The 23,381-nt window shown below is 45.1% G+C and overlaps 1 protein-coding gene across 4 annotated transcripts in view; it reads left to right on the forward strand.

Moving 5' to 3' along the window:
- plekhg4 (pleckstrin homology domain containing, family G (with RhoGef domain) member 4) overlaps positions 1 to 23,381 on the forward strand; it is a 106,563-nt gene that overhangs the window by 30,577 nt on the left and 52,605 nt on the right. The window contains exons 2-3 of one of the 4 annotated variants that reach the window (XM_041993653.1): positions 2,166 to 2,263; positions 2,356 to 2,408. The exons of 2 other annotated variants lie outside the window; for them this stretch is intronic. In XM_041993653.1, the coding sequence (XP_041849587.1) occupies positions 2,166 to 2,263; positions 2,356 to 2,408 (151 nt within the window). Of the gene's footprint in view, positions 1 to 2,165; positions 2,264 to 2,355; positions 2,409 to 20,154; positions 20,173 to 23,381 lie in introns of those variants that run through there. One more of the 4 variants, XM_041993676.1, reaches the window with a different exon arrangement.

Raw genomic sequence — 23,381 nt, forward strand, 5'->3', positions numbered from 1 at the left:
CGCTGCAATGATGCTGGAAATCATGCTGGAATGACGCTCATCATGTGGTCTGAGGTTGTGAGCAGATTTGTCCCGATAATCCTCTCCGAAACGGGTCATAGCCGATAATCAGGAACATTGAACATTTTCAATATTTCAGACCCAATTTCTGAGGAACGCCAACGACTCGTGCATTATGACTGTGTGGATGGTGACGTGGTACTGAATGTAGCCAATGAGAGAGCGAGCTGGCTGGGGAACAAGGAAGTAAACAAAGTGTTCATGCTGTCTCCAGTCTGGTATTGTTTTCAGTTCTGTATTTGTCTGTTAACAATAGGCCCAACACCACCATCATTCCCTCGTCCTGTATATCCTCTTCCATGCTGTGTGTTGTTTTTTGCCGGTTGTTGCTATGGTTCTTCTTTGTTTTTTGCCGGTTGTTGCTATGGTTCTTCTTTGTTTTTTGCCGGTTGTTGCTATGGTTCTTCTTTGCTTTTTGCCGGTTGTTGCTATGGTTCTTCTTTGTTTTTTGCCGGTTGTTGCTATGGTTCTTCTTTGTTTTTTGCCGGTTGTTGCTATGGTTCTTCTTTGCTTTTTGCCGGTTGTTGCTAGGGTTCTTCTTTGTTTTTTGCCGGTTGTTGCTATGGTTCTTCTTTGCTTTTTGCCGGTTGTTGCTATGGTTCTTCTTTGCTTTTTGCCGGTTGTTGCTATGGTTCTTCTTTGTTTTTTGCCGGTTGTTGCTATGGTTCTTCTTTGTTTTTTGCCGGTTGTTGCTATGGTTCTTCTTTGCTTTTTGCCGGTTGTTGCTATGGTTCTTCTTTGCATTTTGCCGGTTGTTGCTATGGTTCTTCTTTGCATTTTGCCGGTTGTTGCTATGGTTCTTCTTTGGTTTTTGCCGGTTGTTGCTATGGTTCTACTTTGTTTTTTGCCGGTTGTTGCTATGGTTCTTCTTTGTTTTTTGCCGGTTGTTGCTATGGTTCTACTTTGTTTTTTGCCGGTTGTTGCTATGGTTCTTCTTTGTATTTTGCCGGTTGTTGCTATGGTTCTTCTTTGTTTTTTGCCGGTTGTTGCTATGGTTCTTCTTTGTTTTTTGCCGGTTGTTGCTAGGGTTCTTCTTTGTTTTTTGCCGGTTGTTGCTATGGTTCTTTGTTTTTTGCCGGTTCTTGCTAGGGTTCTTCTTTGTTTTTTGCCGGTTGTTGCTATGGTTCTTCTTTGTATTTTGCCGGTTCTTGCTAGGGTTCTTCTTTGTTTTTTGCCGGTTGTTGCTATGGTTCTTCTTTGTTTTTTGCCGGTTCTTGCTAGGGTTCTTCTTTGTTTTTTGCCGGTTGTTGCTATGGTTCTACATTTCGACATTTGTCCGGCTCGAAGGACTAGATTGTAGATGAGTTGCGGGACAGCATCGTCATGTGTGTATTGTTCTGTGATTACATTTTCGAAGCACACCACACACAGTACGATCAAAACTGATCAAAACTTCACATGTGAGGTCTTGACCATATAAAAAATCTCATAAGATTAAAAAAAATCCAGGCTTAAACTAATGAAAAGTTTCAGATCAGTAATGTTGATCTCCTGCTCTGAGCTTCAGGTCTATTTTTAGAGACACAGTAACTGAACCTGAATAAGAAAACTAAACATTTGGCTTCAGTCTGAGCAGAATTCCTTCTTTTTCCCTGTGTTGTTATATCTGGCCAGTCTGTATGTAAATGAGCAGGAATGTTCTGGAACAGGGAGGACACTGCGTCTGAACACACGGTTGATAAAAACTGTTTTTTTCTGACTTCTGAACAAAGTTCTAACTTTCCAAAGCGTCTCTCTGGATGTTGGGGAGTGGGAATTCTTCCTGAAGGAACAGATTTCCCTGCTCCACCTCTGATCCTGATCCTGTAGGGGGCGCTGCATCTGTTTGAATCTGAATAAACAAACATGTTGAAAGAAACATGTGAATTCCACACATGCTGGTTCCTGGAAGGTGTGTGTGAAGCGTGTGTGGTTCTGTGTGCTACTCACACAACGCTGCAGCTCTGTTTACAGACCAAAGAATGTCCTGTGAAGCGCAGCCAGCGCCTCCAGGCCGTCTCAGTGTGTCAGCAGCTGTTTGGTGAACTCAGAGAATCAGGCCGGATCAGGGGGCGGAGCCGTCTGAGCTGCACGCTGCTGTTGTCTGACTCAATGCTCTGTTGCAGCTCAGCAGCTTCACCAGCTCGGAGCATTGTCATCCTGTTCCCGGGATTCAGTTTGGATTACTTTGTCCTGAGCGGACTTCCAGCTGCAGCCGAGCAAGGTGAGTCTCTGTCTGCAGGTTTCTCCTCTCTGCTGCTGCGGATTTATCCAGAGCCAGACAGCATCTTTAAACCAGTTTCTCCTTGTTTGCAGGATGTTTTCTGCTCATGGAAACATCCTGCAAACTTCTTCCTGCAGCGTTCCAGGTAATGTGGAGATATTTTCTGTTCCTCGTGACCTCAGACTGTTCCTGACTGGCTGGACCGAGTAACTCTGTTTGCTCGGCCGTCCTGGAATGTCAGGGAGTGTGTGGAGGTGTGTTCTGACAGGTAAATGTGTTAATGAGTGTGAGGGGGACGCGGTGTGTGTTCCAGGTGTGGCTGACGTCCATGAACGCAGCATCAGATTGTTTTCCAGCTGATTCCACGCTCGTGTTGCAGTCAGATGGTCGCTTTGTCAGGAGATGGCTTCCTGGATGATCAACTGGATGATCAGCCGTTTGATCCCAGACTGAGGGGGCGGAGCTAACGGCCAACAAACAAATCAAAAATCAGATAATTATATTTGATGTTCTGTGAAGCTGTTGGCTGCAGTTGGTGTGTGGGATAAATCCAACATGGAGGCCGGTTCACGGCCCTCTCCCCTCCATGATCCTGACACCCATCTCCTCCCAGTCGGAACAGGACAGAACTTTTTATCCTGTCAGATTGTTTTATGTTGTTAAATTTCTCTCTTTTATTTTCTTTGAGAAATTTTCAGCAGAAAAAAAATGCTTTTTCCCTCATTTGGGTATTTTTTACCGGATCAGTTCCGCCCCAGTCCTAGACCAGTCCTGGTACCGGACCAGGTCCAGCCCAGTCCTGGTACCAGACCGGTTCTGGCCCAGTCCTGGTAGGAAAAACAGACCTTGTAAACAAGAGGTTCAGATGTGTTTTTGCCAGCTGATCCACTTGATTTCACTACTTCTCTCTTCCTCCTTCTCTTCCTCCTCCCTGAAGAGAACATCTGAACTCAACTCAGCAGCTCATACTGATCGATTAAGATCATCCCTCAGAATAATCATTAAGTTAACACCACCCCTCCTCTTCTAGTTCCTCCTCTGAGGACAAAGATCAGCTGATCTGTAACTATGACACCAGCAGTCGGTCTTTCTGATCTCAGAACCGTCCACGTGAAAACCAGGCATGTGCACGTGATGTAAGCACTTATATGAGAGGGTCTAGAAATAGAAAGCCGTCCTCATGATCCAGCATTCCTCCTCTTCTTGCACACCCCAGTGACGTGCACACTCTGGAGCTCACCTACATGGCAGCTGTTTGTTTGCCTAAACCTCATCCTGGTCCGTTAACCAAATCCTAATCAGTGCATAAAAACTGGCCTTAAAACACATTAAAGGAGGTGCTGAGAGCTGCACTGGGAAAGTAGAGGAACCGAAATAAAAAAGTTAGATGCACCAGTTCAGCCAGTAGAGAAAGTTAGAGACAAAAAAGTTAGATGTGAAGCTGACCTACCAGCATGGACATGAAGCTGACCTACCGGGACGGACATGAAGCTGACCTACCAGCATGGACATGAAGCTGACCTACCGGGACGGACATGAAGCTGACCTACCAGCATGGACATGAAGCTGACCTACCGAGACGGACATGAAGCTGACTTACGGGGACGGACATGACGCTGACCTACCAGCATGGACATGAAGCTGACCTACCGAGACGGACATGAAGCTGACTTACGGGGACGGACATGACGCTGACCTACCAGCATGGACATGAAGCTGACCTACCGAGACGGACATGAAGCTGACTTACGGGGACGGACATGACGCTGACCTACCAGCATGGACATGAAGCTGACCTACCGAGACGGACATGAAGCTGACTTACGGGGACGGACATGACGCTGACCTACCAGCATGGACATGAAGCTGACCTACCGGGACGGACATGACGCTGATCTACCAGCATGGACATGAAGCTGACCTACCGGGATGGACATGAAGCTGACCTACCAGCATGGACATGAAGCTGACCTACCGGGACGGACATGACGCTGACCTACCAGCATGGACATGAAGCTGACCTACCGGGACGGACGTGAAGCTGGCCTACCAGCATGGACATGAAGCTGACCTGCCAGGACGGACATGAAGCTGACCTACCGGGACGGACGTGAAGCTGACCTACCAGGATGGACATGAAGCTGACCTACCAGCATGGACATGAAGCTGGCCTACCAGCATGGACATGAAGCTGACCTACCGGGACGGACATAAAGCTGACCTACCGGGATGAACATGAAGCTGACCTACCGGGACGGACATGAAGCTGACCTACCGGGATGGAGCATGGTCCAGTTTCTGTCTGTTTCCGTAGAGAAACGTGTGGAAGTTGAAGCATAATGAAGCTGTCTGAACTCTGCAGACACAGCAGGTTCACCTGAAGCGCTCAGTAACCGGATATTAAATCCAGTCTGGATCCTTCCCTTTCATTTCCTCCTCAAAGCCTCAGACAACCTCCTATCCTGCCCAGATGACCCAGAATGCACTGGGGCAGAGAATCACAGCTGGTTCTGCTTTGGTTCTGAGTTTGGTTAATGTTGTCTGAGCAGAATCAGTCACACAGAACTGGGTCAGAACCAAGTTTTTCACCATTTCATTTGAACTGAGCTCGTTATAAATAAACCTGCTGGTTTACAGCAGCATTTTAAGATGTTGCAGCTGTTCTCTGAGATAAAAAACACAAAATAAATGAATTAAACTCCCTCTTCTCTCATGAAACAACAGTTTATCTGCAGCTAATGGCTGAAACAATAACCAGCGATGATGTTGGGATGGAGGCAGGCCGTTTCCAGGATTCCCTGAGCTTAGCCCGGGTTGGACGGAAAAACATCAGCCAAGGATGTTTTTTAAATGAATATAAGGTGTTTTAGTAGAGAAATAGAGTACCTAAATTATCATTTCATTTCCAGAAGCGTGCACGTTAAAACGGCTAGTTGTTACATCTGATGTGTAATTATTATATAATTAATTTCTGATCTAATGTTTTGTGTTTTGGAAAATCAGATCCTCAGTGTGTGTGTGTGTTTGTGTTTATATATATATATACATATATATACATATATATAGGCACACACCTAGTATAGGGTTGAGTTCTGCCTTCCTGGTGATTTACAGCAGTACTTCTTAAATGGAGGTAGTATGGAGTACTGCAGCAAGTACCTGAGATAAATAAAATATCAGAGAATAAAAACTTTTACGCATGAAATACAAAAAGTACAAAATAAACCAGATTTCTGTCCGTATTCCTGTTTTAGTTTTTCCCACGTCACGTTTGATCATTTCTTCCTAACAGAAGCCCTGGTGAGGCGGTGCTCGGCTGAAATGATACTGGAACCGTGGGAACTACTGATCTAGACCAATATGATCAATAATGATCAGATATCATGATTAATGATGGGACTGAGATGTGTAGCTATCATTCGTGGTGAAGGACCTTTATGTGACGATGTAGTTCAGGACAGCTAGTTAGCATCAGGACAGCTAGTTAGCATCAGGACAGCTAGTTAGCATCAGGTTAGCTAGTTAGCATCAGGTTAGCTAGGTAGCATCAGGTTAGCTGCACATAAATTCATACACCCAAATAAGAGTGGAAGTTTGTGGATTCTTCTTTCATTTTACAGATTTCTCCTTTTGTTCTGAAAAAGCTGAAGAGTTGCAGCTGTTTTTCTGGAAATTCGTCCATCATTAGCTAAAGGAACATCTGGATCTGATGGACCTGGTTATGCTGGATGGAGGAAATATTCTTGTGTTGACTGAAGTTATTCCACTTCCTCCAGATTTTTTGATCCCAACTGTCATCACAAATTCAGCCAATCATCTTGAATTCTGCGCGTATTGGCCAATCACAGCAACTTTCATTTAATTCTGACCAATCACAGCACTCCCCCAGGTTACGTGATATACATCATCATCTTTACTTCCTGTTTCTGATGATGAGCATTCAGACGTGTGAGCTGCATGAAGCCTGACAGTAGTCTGATCTGCTGAGCCCAGCGAAGAGAGCAACGTGGAGCATCTGCTGTATGAGCTTGTGTCCACACGGAAACCAGGTGAGGCAAAAGTTTTTTATCATGTGGAGGTTTGGTTTTGGAGCCTTGGAAGCAATAATTTCTTATATCAGAGAGAAAAAAAAGTTTAATTTCATTGTTTACAACCTATAAACATTGTTCCTGCCCTGATGACATAGCCCCGCCTCCTCCTTAACGTTTGTGCCCAAACCCCGCCCACAGCTACAACGATGGATGTACAGTGTCAGTGCTGCAGAAGCTACTGAGCGTGCTCCGTGTCTTTCCTGTTTCTGGTGTATTTTGTGGCAGCACCACCCGCAGGCCTGGTAGGTCTGCCTCAGAGTTTTCAGGGGGGGTGTGTGGATGCACACTTCCTGGAAACAATTCCATTTTCCTGGAAAACATTTTTTAAACAAATTTGGTTCAGTTTCCGTGTGGATGGAGCTTAAAATTGGACCATCCACGACTCATTCCCACAGTTCTGCTTGCAAGTTTTCCAGAGAAAACCGCCTCCAGAGCACGTCTGAGATGAGAGAGCAGACCCGGTGAGTCTCCACGAAGGAGGTGAGGACATCCACATCTGATGATGATGGAGGAAGAGGAGGTTTTATTGATCAGTTTCAGCTTCTGTCTTCTTAACTGTTCTTAACAATGAGATTATTTCATGAAGTTGGAATAAAAGTTTAATTCATTCATCTTTAATTCATTCATCTTAGAATAAATATAATATTTTAAATACATTTCAGATGATTTTGTCAAAAGCAAAATAAAGTTGCAGCTTTTCAGTAAAAGGAGGAATTTTCAGAGGTGAGAAGAGACGCTGGGCGGTCCTGCAGGGACTCGTGGTGCTTCAGCCTGGTTTCTACAGACTCCGCAAATAACCTGCAGCTGGTTGGACGTTCAGAAGCTTCGCATCTCCGTCCGTTCACACCAGACTGACTATTGATCAGGTCATGATCAGCTGTTCTGTGAATGAGGGATCCAGGATGTGTTCTGTCCGTCTCCGTCCGAGTGTTTCTCGTGTTCTCGTGGTTCTGAAAAGATCCTGTTTCTCTTCCTGAGGTCAGAGGTCGTTTTCAGGACCGTACAGAGCCAGAGTGTTGAATGTATCACGGAGGTGTGAAGCATCCAACCCACAGAGACATCTGTGAAGGGCGGGAAGATGGAGGATTGGAAGGGGGCAGACAGGCGGGTGGAGGATGGGTGTGTGTAGGACGGGAAGATGGAGGATGGGAAGGAAGGAATTAATCCTGATTTAAGTCCTGACCTGGAGGAGGAGCTGCGACGCTCCACCAGCCGCTAAAGCCGTCCTCATGTCTGCTACAACCTCCCCGTGACGTTGACGGCCCGCTGAGGTGATGTTCGCTAGCAGCATCTGCTACCGCTAACCTAGCAGCTCCATTTCATGAAGGTCCGGTTGACACAAAGTGGGATGGAGATACACGCTTTCGCTAGTTTTTACATACAACAGGGAACTTTTTACGGCCTGTTTCATTTACACGTGACGTTATTCCATTTCCTGCCATGACAGACTTTCTTTGGTGACACTGCCCCCTAGCGACAACTTTCATTAACCTGCGTTAGCTGGTTATTTCTTTCTGAGCTGCATCTTTTCCACCCTTTGTTCTGTGCAGACATGCTCTGATTTTAATTTGAGGGTCTGACCCACGTAGTTAGGCTAACTACGAAAGGCTCTGGGACCTGGTATCTGGGGCTACTGGGCCTTTTTGTTGTATAAGTTCATTTATTTTTATGTTTGTGTCTGTTTTATGTTTTGTCTGTGTGTGCCACAGTTAATGACTTTTGCAATCACTTCAGTCTGGTATTTCATGTTTGCTTGAGTAGACACAGCATCTCTATCGATTAAACATGTTCATGTAACATTAGGAGTCTTTTGCCTAAAGTTGTTCTACATAAACCTGCATCATTGCACTGTGAGACCGGGCGTAATAATGCACCTCTGGTAATGAAATAAATCATGTGCTGTGGATCTGACAAGCGCTCCAGGGCTCCGGGTGTTTCTGTTCTGTATACGTCTGTTCTAACTTGGAGAGTGAGCTAGAAAATATATTCATTACGTTACATCTTTATGTAAATGTCTCATTATTGGTAGTATATATAGACCACCCCCATCTCTACTATTAGCTCCATCTCCAGTAGCAAGAAATTAATCTTACTTGGAGATTTGAATAAAAACTGCTTGGATACGTCTTCTGATAAAGAAACAAATTTCCTTAAAGAAGAAATCTTACCTCTAGAACACGTTGCTTGACGGATTCTGATCTTAAAGGCTGCTAACACGTCTACCACTCAATCATTTTTTTGTATGTAAAATTTACTTAAAAGTTAATTAAAATCAGATAATATAAGAAATTGAACTCTGATCAATTTATTAATGATCTGATAAATATTAACTGGAACAACTTGGGAATATCTTTACAATGAATTTATTGATGTTAATAGACATGCCGCCGGGACAACTGTTAAAGCCGAGGGCCAAAGCCCGGCAACTTCCCGCCCAGCGCGAGATGATGCTGCCTGGGAAGTGTACCGGCAACTTCGTCATACGAGCAAACTAAACCACGTAATGTAGAATCAAGAATCCCTCATATCTGACTTCAAGAACCATAAATAATCCTGGAAGAACATTGAAACCGTTATTAGCACATCTGACATATTAATAAAACCAGAGCTGGCAGTCGTATAATTTATGACTTTCAGTCGCCATTTCTCGACCACATGTTCCTCTCTGCTACCGGAATTTTCTCCATGTATGTCCTCCAGCCAAACTTCAGCCAGCTTCAGTTCAGCTCCTTTTCATTCAGGAAAACTTCACAAGTACAGTTCAGTGACTTCAGCTTGTTCAGCTGTGCGAGTTGCCGTGACAACCGCAATGCTATCCACCAATTGCTACCTCCAGGAAGGTGGAGGACAGGAAGGGGAAGGTGGAGGATGGGAAGGAGGTTTTTACTTTCTGAGAGAAACCAGCAGCTTGAGATAAAAACAAAACGTGAATAGAAACATGAAATGACGGGATCTCAGCGGTCAACCAGCTGATTTAATCCAGGTGAGAGAGGGCGGATCCTCTGCCAGGTGTTTATCAGACAGTTCTGGACATCTTGGAGAGGACCTGGATCCAGATGGTCCTGATGGAGTCAGAAACAGTTCTGGACATCGAAGTCATGTAACTTATCCCCGGTGGAAGTCATGTGACCCTGTCATGTGACTGGTTCCTAGTAGAAGTCATGTGACTCCTGGTCCCGGTGGAAGTCATGTGACCCTGTCATGTGACTGGTTCCTAGTAGAAGTCATGTGACTCCTGTTCCCGGTGGAAGTCATGTGACCCTGTCATGTGACTGGTTCCTAGTAGAAGTCATGTGACTCCTGGTCCCGGTGGAAGTCATGTGACCCTGTCATGCGACTGGTTCCTAGTAGAAGTCATGTGACTCCTGTTCCCGGTGGAAGTCATGTGACCCTGTCATGTGACTGGTTCCTAGTAGAAGTCATGTGACTCCTGGTCCCGGTGGAAGTCATGTGACCCTGTCATGCGACTGGTTCCTAGTAGAAGTCATGTGACTCCTGTTCCCGGTGGAAGTCATGTGACCCTGTCATGTGACTGGTTCCTAGTAGAAGTCATGTGACTCCTGGTCCCGGTGGAAGTCATGTGACCCTGTCATGTGACTGGTTCCTAGTAGAAGTCATGTGACTCCTGTTCCCGGTGGAAGTCATGTGACCCTGTCAATGGACTGGTTCCTAGTAGAAGTCATGTGACTCCTGGTCCCGGTGGAAGTCATGTGACCCTGTCATGTGACTGGTTCCTAGTAGAAGTCATGTGACTCCTGGTCCCGGTGGAAGTCATGTGACCCTGTCATGCGACTGGTTCCTAGTAGAAGTCATGTGACTCCTGTTCCCGGTGGAAGTCATGTGACCCTGTCATGCGACTGGTTCCTAGTAGAAGTCATGTGACTCCTGGTCCCGGTGGAAGTCATGTGACCCTGTCATGTGACTGGTTCCTAGTAGAAGTCATGTGACTCCTGGTCCCGGTGGAAGTCATGTGACCCTGTCATGCGACTGGTTCCTAGTAGAAGTCATGTGACTCCTGGTCCCGGTGGAAGTCATGTGACCCTGTCATGTGACTGGTTCCTAGTAGAAGTCATGTGACTCCTGTTCCCGGTGGAAGTCATGTGACCCTGTCATGCGACTGGTTCCTAGTAGAAGTCATGTGACTCCTGGTCCCGGTGGAAGTCATGTGACCCTGTCATGTGACTGGTTCCTAGTAGAAGTCATGTGACTCCTGTTCCCGGTGGAAGTCATGTGACCCTGTCAATGGACTGGTTCCTAGTAGAAGTTGTAATTTTCAGCATGTTATGATTTATTCAAGTGAAAAACAGGAAGTGAAGGCAGACAGTCGGTGACAGAATTTCACTCTTTTTCAACTCTCCTTGTCAAATTTTTGCATTAACCCTCCAATTTAATTTCACGATGGCATTAAGGCACTCCATATTAAACTAAATTACCAAGAGCCACGCTCCGCTTGACAAATAGTATCAAGAAAACAAACCTTTTTACTTCAAAACTTGTAAGATTATCTTCTTAGCCCCTTTTTTTCTTGCCTAGTGTTTCCCCAGCTGGTTCAACAGAATAAACAGCGCCTTGTTCTAACAGCTTCTGGCCACTGACTGTACAGAGCAGGGATTCCTCCAGGATTACCAAATATATTTATCTATGTTTGTTAATAAACGTGTGTGTGTGTGTGTGTGTGTGTGTGTGTGTGTGTATATAGTTTTTTCTTTCACATCTCTTTTCTATTTTTGACCTGGATGTGTAAGTGTGTCCTGCATATAGTATTTTTGCATCTTGCTGCTGTAACACTGAAACTTCTGGGATTATTAATTTAATGAACTGCAGTTCATTCATATTGTCAGAGAAGTTCTTCAGTTCTTTGCTCTGTCGGGGAGAGAGATGCCCAGGACGTAGGACACTTCACCCATATGAGAGCCAGTTTCAGCTTGTTCTTGCTTTCTGTTGATTGTGTAATCAAGATCAGATCGTCCACATAAACAGCAAGTACCTCCAGCTCCTGTGATTATCTCATAAACACTCAGAGGTCTGATGTGCTCTGAACTGCTTCATGAACTCTGTGAATGTTTTGCTCCAACAGCGAGGAGACTGTTAATGGTCCATAGATTGATTCTTTCAGTTTGCACACCTGGAGCCTCATTTCTAAAGCTGGCGTAGGTACAGAAACTGCCGTACCCCAGTTCTACTCAACTTCTGGATTTCTAAAAACCAAACCTGGAGGGAGAATGGTCCTACCTCCACGGCTACTCTGACCTGCCGTACAAACTAAATCTGGAGAAACGGTTCAGAATAAAACCAGAGACGATGTGACGTTTGTTCGGAATCACGTTACCGTTCACACCTCATGTTAGATATTAAAGATACTTTCAAACATGAATACAGACACATTTGATATTACTACTAATACTCTAAGAGTGCACGCTCAGTAAAAAACTAGATGTTATTAAGCAGAAGCTGCCAGCAGGTTCCACACATTAATAATCATTACTATTAAATAACATGGTCGCCATGGAAACGTGCTCCTTAGGCTACAACCAGGTGTTTCAACGGCTGATCTGGCTCTGCTGGACCACATGGAGCCAGACTCTGGAGGGACCGGCTTTTCAGAGACCAGCAAGACTTACTGCATGGCTCAGAACCTGCTTCAGACTGCAGTGATTGTCTCGGACCTCCATGATGCTTTGGACCCGGCGTTCCAGAGACCATCAGGAGGAACCAGGCCAGGCCAGGAGGAACCAGGTCCTTCTGCAGGTGCTAAGTGGGTTTTCTGGCAACCGGCACCTTTCAGAGGGACCCGGCTGCCGGGTCGGGGACCTTCAGCCGTGTTAGACGGCATCATCGGTTCACCCCAACGTTACATGAACAGGAAACACAACCATGCAGTTTGCAGCAACGTCCGGTTTCCCCGATGGGATCGCTGCTGGTGATGGACTAAAGCTGCAGGATGAACCAGGTGGAGGTAGAGGCCAGTGGGTCCGGGTCCACCATGAACCAGGTGGAGGTAGAGGCCGGTCGGTCCGGGTCCACCATGAACCGGGTGGAGGTAGAGGCCGGTCGGTCCGGGTCCACCATGAACCGGGTGGAGGTAGAGGCCGGTCGGTCCGGGTCCACCATGAACCGGGTGGAGGTAGAGGCCGGTCGGTCCGGGTCCACCATGAACCGGGTGGAGGTAGAGGCCGGTCGGTCCGGGTCCACCATGAACCGGGTGGAGGTAGAGGCCGGTCGGCCCGGGTCCACCATGAACCGGGTGGAGGTAGAGGCCGGTCGGCCCGGGTCCACCATGACTCATTCCTTCTAGTCCCAGCAGAGCGGGACCAGACTGGAGGCTGGAGGTCTAGAAGTGATGCAACGCTTAGAAACATGTAGAAGAGTTTTTATTTCTCCACAAAGCTTTTTAGTGGCGTCCCAGTTTCTCTCCAGCCTTCATCTCCTGCAGCTCCTTGTCCACCTGGTTAATAGCAGTGATGGTGTCCTTCTGCACCTGCAGGACTTCCTCTGAGGACTCGGCTGCTGCTGTGGTGGATGGAGTCTCTGGCCTCACCCTCTCCACCCACAGCTGGAGCCCCGCCCACCCAGCTGGAGCACCAGGAACTAGAAAGAAATATTATTTAACACTAAATAGGCTGCTAGCAGTCTAAGATTATCTGTACTTTTCCTACATGGATCATCTTGATCTCAGTCTCACATTCCGAAGAAATTCCTTTCTTCCCTCCTTTTTCATCCCGAGCCATCATGGAAATGATGTGATGAATATTTATTACAGGGGGTTACCTGACCTTTTATAGCACCATGTGGGCGGGGCAACACGCTCCCTCACGTGCACCAACTTTAGAGTTGATTCTGATTTATAAACGGAAACAGGCGTGGGACGTGTGTGCGTTGATAAATCTGGAAGTTTTCTTTCTTCCCTACGTACGCTACCGGTAGCCACCTGTAGGTTTAGACATGAGGCCCCAGGTGTTCCTCCCTGGCTTCCTGTATCTTTCTGGTTGGTCCATGTAGATTTCTTCTTTCAGGTGCCCATTTAGGAATGAAGTTACCACATCCACCTGGTGCACATGTAGATTATTCTAGATGGCAAATGACAGTCATGTACAAATTGAGCTGAATCACACCACAGGTGAAAAGGTTTCATCATGTGTCCTTTCTGTCCTTTAGTATGTCCACCAAATCCCATGTCTCATTTTCCAGAAGTTATTGATATTCAGTACAGTTTATCTCACCCAAAACTTTGTATACAAAGCATTTTAGTGATTTTCTGAACCCATAACCTGTTTCTATTCAGCTGGTCAAAAACAGGCACTACAGGCAGACAGTAGGTGGCAGCATTTCACTCGTTTTCAACACTCAATGTCAAATTTCTGCATTGACAACATAGAAGTCATGTGACTCCCGTCCCGAAGAAGTCATGTATCTTTCATCCCTGTTGAAAGTCATGTGACTCTTGGTCCCAGTCAAGTCTTGATGTAGGTCTGGTTCTGGAGGCAGTTCTAGTCCACAGTTGTAGATGTTGACCATGACTGGATCAGGCTGGGTCTAGCTGGCTCTTTGTTTTTATTTTTACTTTTTCTTCAATAAATGAGCCAAAGAAATTATTCAAGTTTATTTTGGATGATTTTCATTCTTTCCTTGTTCATATTTTTCATTTAATGTTATTTAGGTTCAAGCATAAATGTTTCCATTTGATCCATCAGAGTTAGCCTCGGGCTAATTTATACCTGCAGTCCTCTGTATTATAGACGTAGAATGAAATAAGTTGAACTGATTATTCTATTTCCGAGCTGACATTTGATTTTTGTTCTCCACGTCACATGTAGCTGGTTGATGGAGGAAAAACTGATCTGATGTCCTGGTTGATTTGCAGGAACTCCGTGTCCATGTTGGGAATGATGTGGTGTCATGGCAACCGTTCATTTAGCTTCATTCTGGTTCCTCCAGAGAAACTGAAGTTCCATTACAACCCACCCTGTTACGCTCTCAGGAGAAGAGCATGTCCTTGCTATGTACCACATTTGGTGGAGACTTGTCAAATGTGGTACATAGCGAGGAGATGCTCTGTCCCTGCTGCTGCTCTGCATAGGCCTGAACCCCCTCAGCCAATGAATCAACAAGACTGGCTACCAACTCAGGAATGGGGCTGCCATCAGACACCTCCTCTACATGGATGGCAACCAGCTGTACGCTAAAGGCCCATTATGGTTATGTGCGAAACTTGGTCCGTTTTCAGGGAGCTTAACTATCCATCGCTTGACGCAAAGAGAGGTGGCTCCAACAGATACCTGGAGAAGAGAGCAGCCCTAGGTACAGCTAAGATACTGGAGGACCCTGCAGGACTCTGGTAGAGGAACCCAGCCCCACCAGCCTACCCAGGAGAGATGGGAGGGTGGGTGAGGGATGCCTTAGTTTTATAAATACTGTATATATGGCTGGTCATGAGGTGTATTTACAAAAGTACACCAACAAATAAAGAAAATAAAAGAAAATCTACTCATAATGAGCTGCACTAATATTCATATCTTTGTCATTTAAATGTGTCCACCTCCTCCATGTCTCTTATCATTATTTTTTTGCTTCTTCTGGAGTCCCGAGCAGTTTTATCCACGCTTTCCAGTTCCTCGTCCATGTGGGTTGTATTTCCTGCTTTCTAAGGGCCTGGCTGGCCTTGGACGAGTTCATTTCTGTCCACGCCGCTCCGCTCAGTCTTTGTTTGTCGCAGCAGATCGGAGTCAGCTGATAATCATCGCTGCTGTTGTTCCCTTGTCTTTTCTTGGCTCCTCCAGGTGTTTCTGGTTTGTACAGTTACTTTTCCAGACATGCTGATTCACTTTCAGCTCATGTTTTCTATCACATGGTGAAATGTCTCAGTTTCACCATCTGAGATGTTGGCGATCTGCTACTGGGGATCAGATATGAGTTGATGAGTTTTCTACATCTTTGAATTCTCTGTGGTATAATACAGATGATTTACAGATTTTAATATCTAAATATTTTTCCACTTCCATCAAATAAAAACTAAACAGGGAACCTAGTAGTTGTTGTTTACATTGTTTTTATTTGCTGTTAGATGTTGATGACTTCCTGTGAGTCCGTCCTGTCTCTGGTCATGAGAGAGCTGGGCAGTCATCCATGTTGCCATGGTAACCGCTGCCATTATCACAATGTCTCCGTCACTGTTAATCTGATCTGCAGTCAGCAGAAAGCCTGAGCTGAAGTGGGCCTGGACCACAACAGAACAGGGTTCTTCTATGTCCCAGTGCTCCCATTAAACACCATTGGAAGGGGGGGGGTCTGTCTTTGTGGTTCTGCCAGTTAGTTTCACGGTCTGCTCGCCTGTTTCCCCTCTCTGAGCCCATGAAAGAAGTTTTCCTCTGCAGCTCCTGGAGACCAGCGACTGACTCCCAGCAGCACCTTGGAAACCAGCACAAAGCCTCGACCCCGCACTGGTTTCACTGGTTTCACTGGTTTCACTGGTGCTGACGACTCTGTGGAATCCAGCTGCAGATGTACAGGGTCTCCGTTTAATCCCAGGAGACCGGCCTTCTCTGTTACTGCTCCACAATAATCTGCCTTTACACTTCACTGTCCATTTTTAAAACTCGTCTTAAAACCCATTTTCATTCTTTTGTTTTCAACCCCAACAAGACTTAGTTTTTTATTTGATTTTATTTATTTAATTTAATTGATTTTGATTGTGTTGGGTTCAGCTGTTCTTATGTCTCATGTTTGTATTTGTATTGATTTTATTTGTGTATCAGTGCTTTGTTTCAGCTCTGGCTGAAACCTAAGTAGGTGTATAAATAAAGTTGGTACTGTACCGTACGGTAGACTTACCTAACTTTATTAATCCCTTGGGATGACTTCCTCGGGAAATTCAAAATTCCAGCAGCACAATAGAAAAAGCAGGTAAACAAGCACACAGGTACGAAAGAGCAAAATGAGTCAAAAAGAGCAACACACAGATAAATAAGATAAAAATAAAGATAAATAAAGGCAAAGGAGCCAGATATGGCTTGTATAGAATATGAGTTTAAATTATTACACTACGGATGAAGATGAGGTTATTGCACCAGGGAAGGGTCCATCTCTGTGTGTGCCTGTACTGCACAAGTAGATGTAAATGGTTAACCCCCCTTTTTTAACCGTTCTCTGTACCGTAGCATATCATACCGAACCATACCGTAACATACTTCACCAACCCAGACCGTACTGTACCATATTGTACCGTTCCATAACGTACGGTATGGATTGGTACGGGTTGGTACGGTACGGTATGGATTGGTACGGTACGGTATGGATCGGTATGGTACGGTATGGATTGGTACGGTATGGATTGGTATGTTACGGTATGGATTGGTATGGTACGGTATGGATTGGTATGGTACGGTATGGATTGGTACGGTATGGATTGGTATGGTACGGTGTGGATTGGTACGGTACGGTGTGGATTGATACGGGTTGGTATGGTACGGTAAGGTATGGATTGGTACGGTACGGTATGGATTGGTACGGTATGGATTGGTACGGTACGGTGTGGATTGATACGGGTTGGTATGGTACTGTAAGGTATGGATTGGTACGGTACGGTATGGATTGGTACGGTATGGATTGGTACGGTACGGTGTGGATTGATATGGGTTGGTATGGTACTGTAAGGTATGGATTGGTACGGTAAGGTTTGGTATGGTACGGTACGGTATGGATTGGTACGGTTTGGTATGGTCTAGGGCTGGGCGATATACGATTTTTTCATATCACGATATTTATTTTCATTTTAGGCGATATCGATATATATCACGATATAAAACTCAAATCACTATTTGTCAAATTTAAATAATCTGTTGCTCATAACTGAGATGTGAAATCATCAAAAGTGAGAGGATTGTTTTGATTTAAATATTTATTTCCTACAATAGGTACAGCATGACAGATGTACTGAAGGAACCTAATGCAACTGTTTAAAATAACTTAAAAAAAAGGTACATATTACAAACTAAAAGTCAAGGCAGAAGCTTTCAAGCTTCAAAAGAGAACAATAACAAAACAGACCACTAAAGTGTTTGGTCTACTCCATTTAAAAACAAATATTAATTCTAAAAAATAGATTAACGTTTTCAAGTTCGAAAGGAGAACAGACATAAAATGGACAAGCATTTGTCAATATCAAATGAATTAAAATTAAATTCTCAGAATCTTTCCTTGTCCTTATATACAGAAGTCTGTTGGGTTGTTTTTTTTAAATACAAAATAAAAGAAAATAAAATAAAGATTTGTTGAAACCCTTAGTGCAAATTAAAGCAGCCTCCAAAGACAATTAAATAAAATGCAACAATCTGATGCTCTAAGGCAATAAATTAGAGAAAATAAAAATCTAGACTTTGTGGGAACATGCTTTCTGCACAGTTTACAGTGCACGCTACTCTGTTTTTTGTCAGACTTTAAATAACCGAAATACCTCCACACTACCGAACTTTTTGGGCCCTTCCTTTCAACAATTTCTTCGGCATTTGAACGTTGATCCGTGTCCTTTTCAGTGACCTCGTCATCCATGGTTGACGGTTCTCCAGACGAACCACTCATTTTTTTCGGCTGCCGCGTCGGCTAGTCGGCTACTGCAGCTCAAACTACACACGTGCTGCTCATTAGGTGTGTCCCAATTCAGGGTCTGCACACTTCCAAGTGCGGATTCGTCGGCCACATACGTCATCGCGGTGCGCGAAGTACTGTCCCAATTCACAGAATTTGAAGGACCCTCCGAATCCACCCTTCGAATCCGCACTTCGTTTGGCCTCAAACGAAGGCTGCTGGTGATGCATCCTTCGCGGCCTCTTTTCTCCCACAATTCGTTGCGCACAGGACGGTGGCGAATCAGCAACCTCACAAGAGTCGTCTTAAGTTTAAATAAAGTTTTATTTTAAAAAAAGTTGGTTTTTTTTAACTACACTTTAGTATAAACGTTACAAAATCAAGTACATTTAAAGCATGTTTGTTAAATGGTGACATTAAAATTCGGTAATATTTGATATTCAGATACTTTTAAGGGGTTAATGAAGTGTGTACCGGCTGGAAAACAACAGAGCCTCAAACCGTTTTTTTTTTTTTTTTTTTTTTTAAACTGTCGGTGTTGCCGCTCCGTGTTCAGCGTCTACTGACGTTTCCTACGAGTAATTTCTGAGGTTTAAGTGATTAAACGTCCTGTGTTGTTGCTATGGGAAATTCTTGTAGACTAGGTAGGCTGTCCCATTTCACCAACGTTAAGCAGACTTTGAAGTGTGTAGACTACGGAGGACACTCTGTAGCCTACGTAGTCTGCGCACTTCGAAGTGTGCAGACCCTGAATTGGGACACAGCTAATAGCTTCGCCTGTGCTGTACGTCAACCTAACCTGACCGACTATGTTCCCGGAGTGATTGGTTCCACATGGTGCTTAATTCAGATTCAGCTCTATCGCGATAGTCTCATATTACTATTGAGAAAAAGTTATTTCGCAATACATATCGTTATCGTTTTATTGCCCAGCCCTAGTATGGTCTTAATTGGTATGGTACGGTATGGATTGGTACGGTACGGGTTGGTACAGCAGAAAATAGAAATGTTACCTCCTCCTAAAAGAAAAGCACATTACTTTGAGTGGAAACCAGAGGACAGCAGCCCAGTTCATCTAGGAATGAGTCCTAGGGAATTTGTTGGGATGATGAATGATGGAGCAGAAATAACCTTCATCTTCATCAGGCTGTTTTCATGATCTGAGCTCAGACTGAGAAACTAGAATCAACTCATTTATTACATTTGTTTATTTAATATCAGCTGATTGAATCATGTGACCACAGGAGGACGTTTAACTGTTATAATTTTGTTTCACAGTTTCCACCTGAAATGTTGGACATCAAAGATGTAAAATAGCTCTGATCCAGAACGGGAATCATGTCTGAGCATCAGAATTCAGGCTTAGTTTCCCCCTCTGATCACCTCAAATTAGCAGCTTCCAGTTTGTTGTGTGATCACTGTGGAACAACAGCTCCCTGAATTTGGCCGATAAGACACCAGGAAGCTCCGTCCAGATCAGTTTCCCCTTCCACACTATCCCGTCAGGCGGAGGCGGAGCTCAGACTGCATGTGAATAATCTAAATATAACTTATTAAATATGGATCCTCATGATCAGCATCAGGCTGTGTTCCTCCGGGATTAGTTAGTTCCCTAATCCAATCATCTTAATGTGGCTTCTCTGCTCATAAAACTCCTGCAGCCATCATGAGATTCCACAAGGTCTTTTTCATCTATAAATGGACAATGGAAGTTTGGAATAAAAATGGCGAAATGTTGTTTGTGATGAGAGATATGTTGGAATTGTGTGGCTCAACATAATCAGGCTGGAAGATGAGATTCCACAAGGTTTTTTTCATGTCTATGGAAAGACAACGGAAAATAAAACTGGAAAGTTCTGGAATATTTCTAATGAAAAGTATTCTTTAACATGTTGGAATTCTCAGTTCTATGTGGGAATTCTCTTTTTGGACCTGGAAAAGCCGGGAATGTTGTTGAATGTTGTCGGTGCAAACTGATCATGAATCCTGGTGAAGATGAAGCTCAGACTTCCAGCAGAGGGCAGCAGAGAGGGGAGGAAAAGGAGGGAGAGAGGAATGAGTGGCAGCTGGTGGGTGGGGTATAGTGTGGGGGCGGGGCTTGGCGTGTGGGCGGCTCCAATGTGACTGTTGGGAGTCAAAGTTGACGGACAAGAGACACTAACACAGCACAGAGAGAGAGAGAGAGAAGATGGAACATAAACCTGGATTATTAAACTTCTGACACACGGAAACGGCATGGTGAGACACACACACATGACAGCAGCTTGTAACACGTGGAGGGTGTGTGTGTGTGTGTCTTAAGTCAGATTTGTTATGGGGGGCAGGGTGTTGGGTTTCCATCCAGGTGTACTCTGTAAAGGTTTCTCCTTTAGACAGAGAGGGAACCTGAACCGATCACAACCAACCTGGTGACACACTCGTCGGTCTGAATGACTTCACACACTGAATCACGACACACACACCTCCTGTTTTAAACATGTTCAGGAGGAGGAAAACACGGATTAGATGTTATTGTGTCAAACAACTTCCTCATGTGCTGGACCGGGTCAGTTTCCATGAAGTCTGATTGGCGGTTTTCCTCACACTGATGATGATGATGTCCTGGTCTGATTCTGGATCAGTGAGGTTTTGTTAGCGGACAGACTGGGAGTATTCTGGTCTGCTTTGTGTTGTCTTCCATGACAACACAAAGCAGACTCTAGAGCTTTACGTTGGTTCTGATCCGGTTCTGTCCTTGGTTCTCCATGTCAGACAAACTGTCGCCCCGCTTCCATGAACTTCCCTCAGAACAAAGTTCCTCCTGGAACGTTTCAGTAGCTGTGAGCTGGAAAAACTAGACTCAGGTCTGATAGTTCTAGATGTAAACGCATCATCACACACGTCAAAACCCTGTAGAACCGGACCTGAAACTGGACCAGAACAGACGGAGAACTTTCTGATCCAGCTTGACTTAAAATAAACATCTTTAATTTTCAATTAAACCTGAAAGTCAATTAGGCTTCAATTAAATCAATTAAACCTTTTATATCCATCCTTGGACCGGATCTGGATCTTGAAGCAGGGTCACGACCATCAGCACCAGAACCGTGAACAGAACAATGAACGCAGCAGCAACAGAACAGAAGTCACAACAAAAAGAAAACTGGACATCTCCCTGTAACTCCATGTCTCCATGCTTCAGTGTCTCTGTGTCTCCATGTCTCCATGCTTCCGTGTCTCTGTGTCTCCATGTCTCCATGCTTCCGTGTCTCTGTGTCTCCATGCTTCCGTGTCTCCATGCTTCCGTGTCTCTGTGTCTCCATGTCTCTGTATCCGTGTCTCTGTGTCTCCATGTCTCTGTATCCGTGTCTCTGTGTCTCCATGTCTCCATGCTTCCATGTCTCTGTGTCTCCATGTCTCCATGCTTCTGTGTCTCTGTGTCTCCATGTCTCTGTATCTGTGTCTCTGTGTCTCCATGTCTCCATGCTTCCGTGTCTCTGTGTCTCCATGTCTCTTTATCCGTGTCTCTGTGTCTCCATGTCTCTGTATCCGTGTCTCTGTGTCTCCATGTCTCCATGCTTCCATGTCTCTGTGTCTCCATGTCTCCATGCTTCTGTGTCTCTGTGTCTCCATGTCTCTGTATCCGTGTCTCTGTGTCTCCATGCTTCCATGTCTCTGTGTCTCCATGCTTCCATGTCTCTGTGTCTCCATGCTTCCGTGTCTCTGTGTCTCCATGTCTCTGTATCCGTGTCTCTGTGTCTCCATGTCTCTGTATCCGTGTCTCTGTGTCTCCATGCTTCCATGTCTCTGTGTCTCCATGTCTCCATGCTTCCGTGTCTCTGTGTCTCCATGTCTCCATGCTTCCGTGTCTCTGTGTCTCCATGCTTCTGTGTCTCTGTGGCTCCATGTCTCCGTCTCTGTGTCTCCATGCTTCCGTGTCTCTGTGTCTCCATGTCTCCATGCTTCCGTGTCTCTGTGTCTCCATGTCTCCGTCTCTGTGTCTCCATGTCTCCATGCTTCTGTGTCTCTGTGTCTCCGTCTCTGTGTCTCCATGTCTCCATGCTTCCGTGTCTCTGTGTCTCCATGTCTCCATGCTTCCGTGTCTCTGTGTCTCCATGTCTCCATGCTTCCGTGTCTCTGTGTCTCCATGTCTCTGTAGCTGTGTCTCTGTGTCTCCATGTCTCTGTGTCTCGTGTCTCTGTGTCTCCATGTCTCTGTGTCTCGTGTCTCTGTGTCTCCATGTCTCTGCGTCTCCATGTCTCTGTGTCTCGTGTCTCTGTGTCTCCATGTCTCTGTGTCTCTGTGTCTCCATGTCTCTGCATCTCTGTATCTCTGTCTCGTGTCTCTGTGTCTCTGTGTCTCCATGTCTCTGTGTCTCTGTATCTCTGTGTCTCATGTCACTGTGTCTCTGCGTCTCTGTGTCTCGTGTCTCTGTGTCTCTGTGTCTTTTTATCTCCATGTCTCTGTATCAGTGTCTCTGTGTCTATGTGTCTCTACGTCTATGTGTCTCTGTGTCTCCATGTCTCTGTGTCTCTGTGTCTCGTGTCTCTGGGTCTCCATGTCTCCATGCATCTCTGTCTCATGTCTCTGTGTCTCCATGTCTCTGTATCTCTGTGTCTCGTGTCTCTGCGTCTCTGTGTCTCGTGTCTCTGTGTCTCTGTGTCTTTTTATCTCCATGTCTCTGTATCAGTGTCTCTGTGTCTATGTGTCTCTACGTCTACGTGTCTCTGTGTCTCCGTGTCTCTGTGTCTCCATCTCTGTTTCCACTTCCTGTCAGATTATTCAGTTTATTTCACTATAAATGTATAAAACCACATCAACACTCCTTATAGTTCTTTACGTTTTGTTTCTATCTTTGATGCCAGCATAAAATAATAGAACAAAGTCAAGTAAATTCAATCTAAATGCACTCTGCTGTGGAAATAAAGAAACCAGACCACATATCTGGAATTAAATACACTCGCTTCTACAGACCATCAAACCCTGGCCGGCAAAATACCTTAGGTCAGGGCTACTCAATTCGGTCCTACGAGGGCCGCAATCCAGCAGGTTTTCCATGTATCCCTGCACCAACACACCTGAGTCAAATTAGGTGGCTCTAACAGCCAATCAGGTTCTACACAATGACTCATTAATTTGACTCAGGTGTGTTGGTGCAGGGATACATGGAAAACCTGCTGGATTGCGGCCCTCGTAGGACCGAATTGAGTAGCCCTGCCTTAGGTCATAGACTGTATATAAAAGATGGGCGGAGCCTCCGTGACGTCACCCGTAGGTTTCTGAAGAACAAAAGTGAAGCTTGTTGGGCGTTTCTTTCTGCCATTTTGGCAGCGTCACGCCTGCCGTTGCTCCTGGAAAATCCTAAAATTAGCAAAGAGGTGGAGCTGAGAAGGGGGCTGTGAGTGTGGGGGTGGATAATTGACATCTGTCAAACTCTGAGTTACCCTTGTAGCTAAGAGCTAACTGAG

This window comes from Melanotaenia boesemani, chromosome 1 (genome assembly GCF_017639745.1).
Source record: "Melanotaenia boesemani isolate fMelBoe1 chromosome 1, fMelBoe1.pri, whole genome shotgun sequence".
NCBI lineage: Eukaryota > Metazoa > Chordata > Actinopteri > Atheriniformes > Melanotaeniidae > Melanotaenia > Melanotaenia boesemani.